Below are 698 nucleotides of genomic sequence, written 5' to 3' on the forward strand. Positions count from 1 at the left end.
TTCTATTCAACTTATATGCTTCGGTACTAAAGGATATAGGATCACAACCATCACATGAAAAATTTCTTAAACTACCGCAGACTAGTAAGTACCTCTAATGCTCTCTGAAGTTAATGTAACACTGAGATGCTGAAATCAATGTGTGGAGGTGGCCAAACTATGTTTTGTAAAGTATCATCCTCTAAGTTGAACAAACCTATATCATTATAAAATGAACCTCCATTCTTGGTCATCAAAGGGTAATATGTAAACAATATACAATTTCCTTTAAATCAAGGCAGATCACATCCCGGTAAAGAATATGAGCGCTGCCAATCCACTAAGAACACTGCATTCCTCAAGTTTCCTACCTGCACCCACTGTCGTTCCTTTTCATCCAACCTAAAAACTTTGCATCCCAAGAAAACACCAACACAGTCTTTGCATGGCAATCTGTAATGCACATCAACTAGAAATAAGTCCCCATTGGACTCCACTAAATGCTTCTGCCGATGGTCATTGGCAATAGTATTTGCACCTAAAGTGACACTCAAAGTATGCGAGCCAACAACGAGAGTTCTCCCCACTTTGTCTACTGCATAGAATTTACCTTTGTAATTTATCAAGTCATCATATTCACAAATTTTATCACCAATGAAATTCCACCTCTCATCCCCAGCTCTAAAGCAAACCAAATATTCCCAACAATGGAGTGCCAT

General features: G+C 38.4%; 1 protein-coding gene across 1 annotated transcript; it reads right to left on the reverse strand.

The window, feature by feature from the left end:
• Nucleotides 1-272: 272 nt before the first annotated feature.
• On the reverse strand, nucleotides 273-698 carry LOC147492887 (F-box protein At2g17036-like). Its single transcript, XM_086567681.1, has one exon. The coding sequence runs from the start codon at nucleotides 696-698 to the stop codon at nucleotides 273-275; it is 426 nt and encodes a 141-aa protein (XP_086423807.1).

The sequence above is a fragment of the Coptis chinensis genome, chromosome 6, assembly GCF_015680905.1.
Source record: "Coptis chinensis isolate HL-2020 chromosome 6, ASM1568090v1, whole genome shotgun sequence".
Classification (NCBI taxonomy): Eukaryota; Viridiplantae; Streptophyta; class Magnoliopsida; order Ranunculales; family Ranunculaceae; genus Coptis; species Coptis chinensis.

What these genes read in the sequence shown, in the direction of transcription:
- LOC147492887 (XM_086567681.1), bottom strand. Translation starts at nt 698, where the DNA reads ATGGCACTCCATTGTTGGGAATATTTGGTTTGCTTTAGAGCTGGGGAT.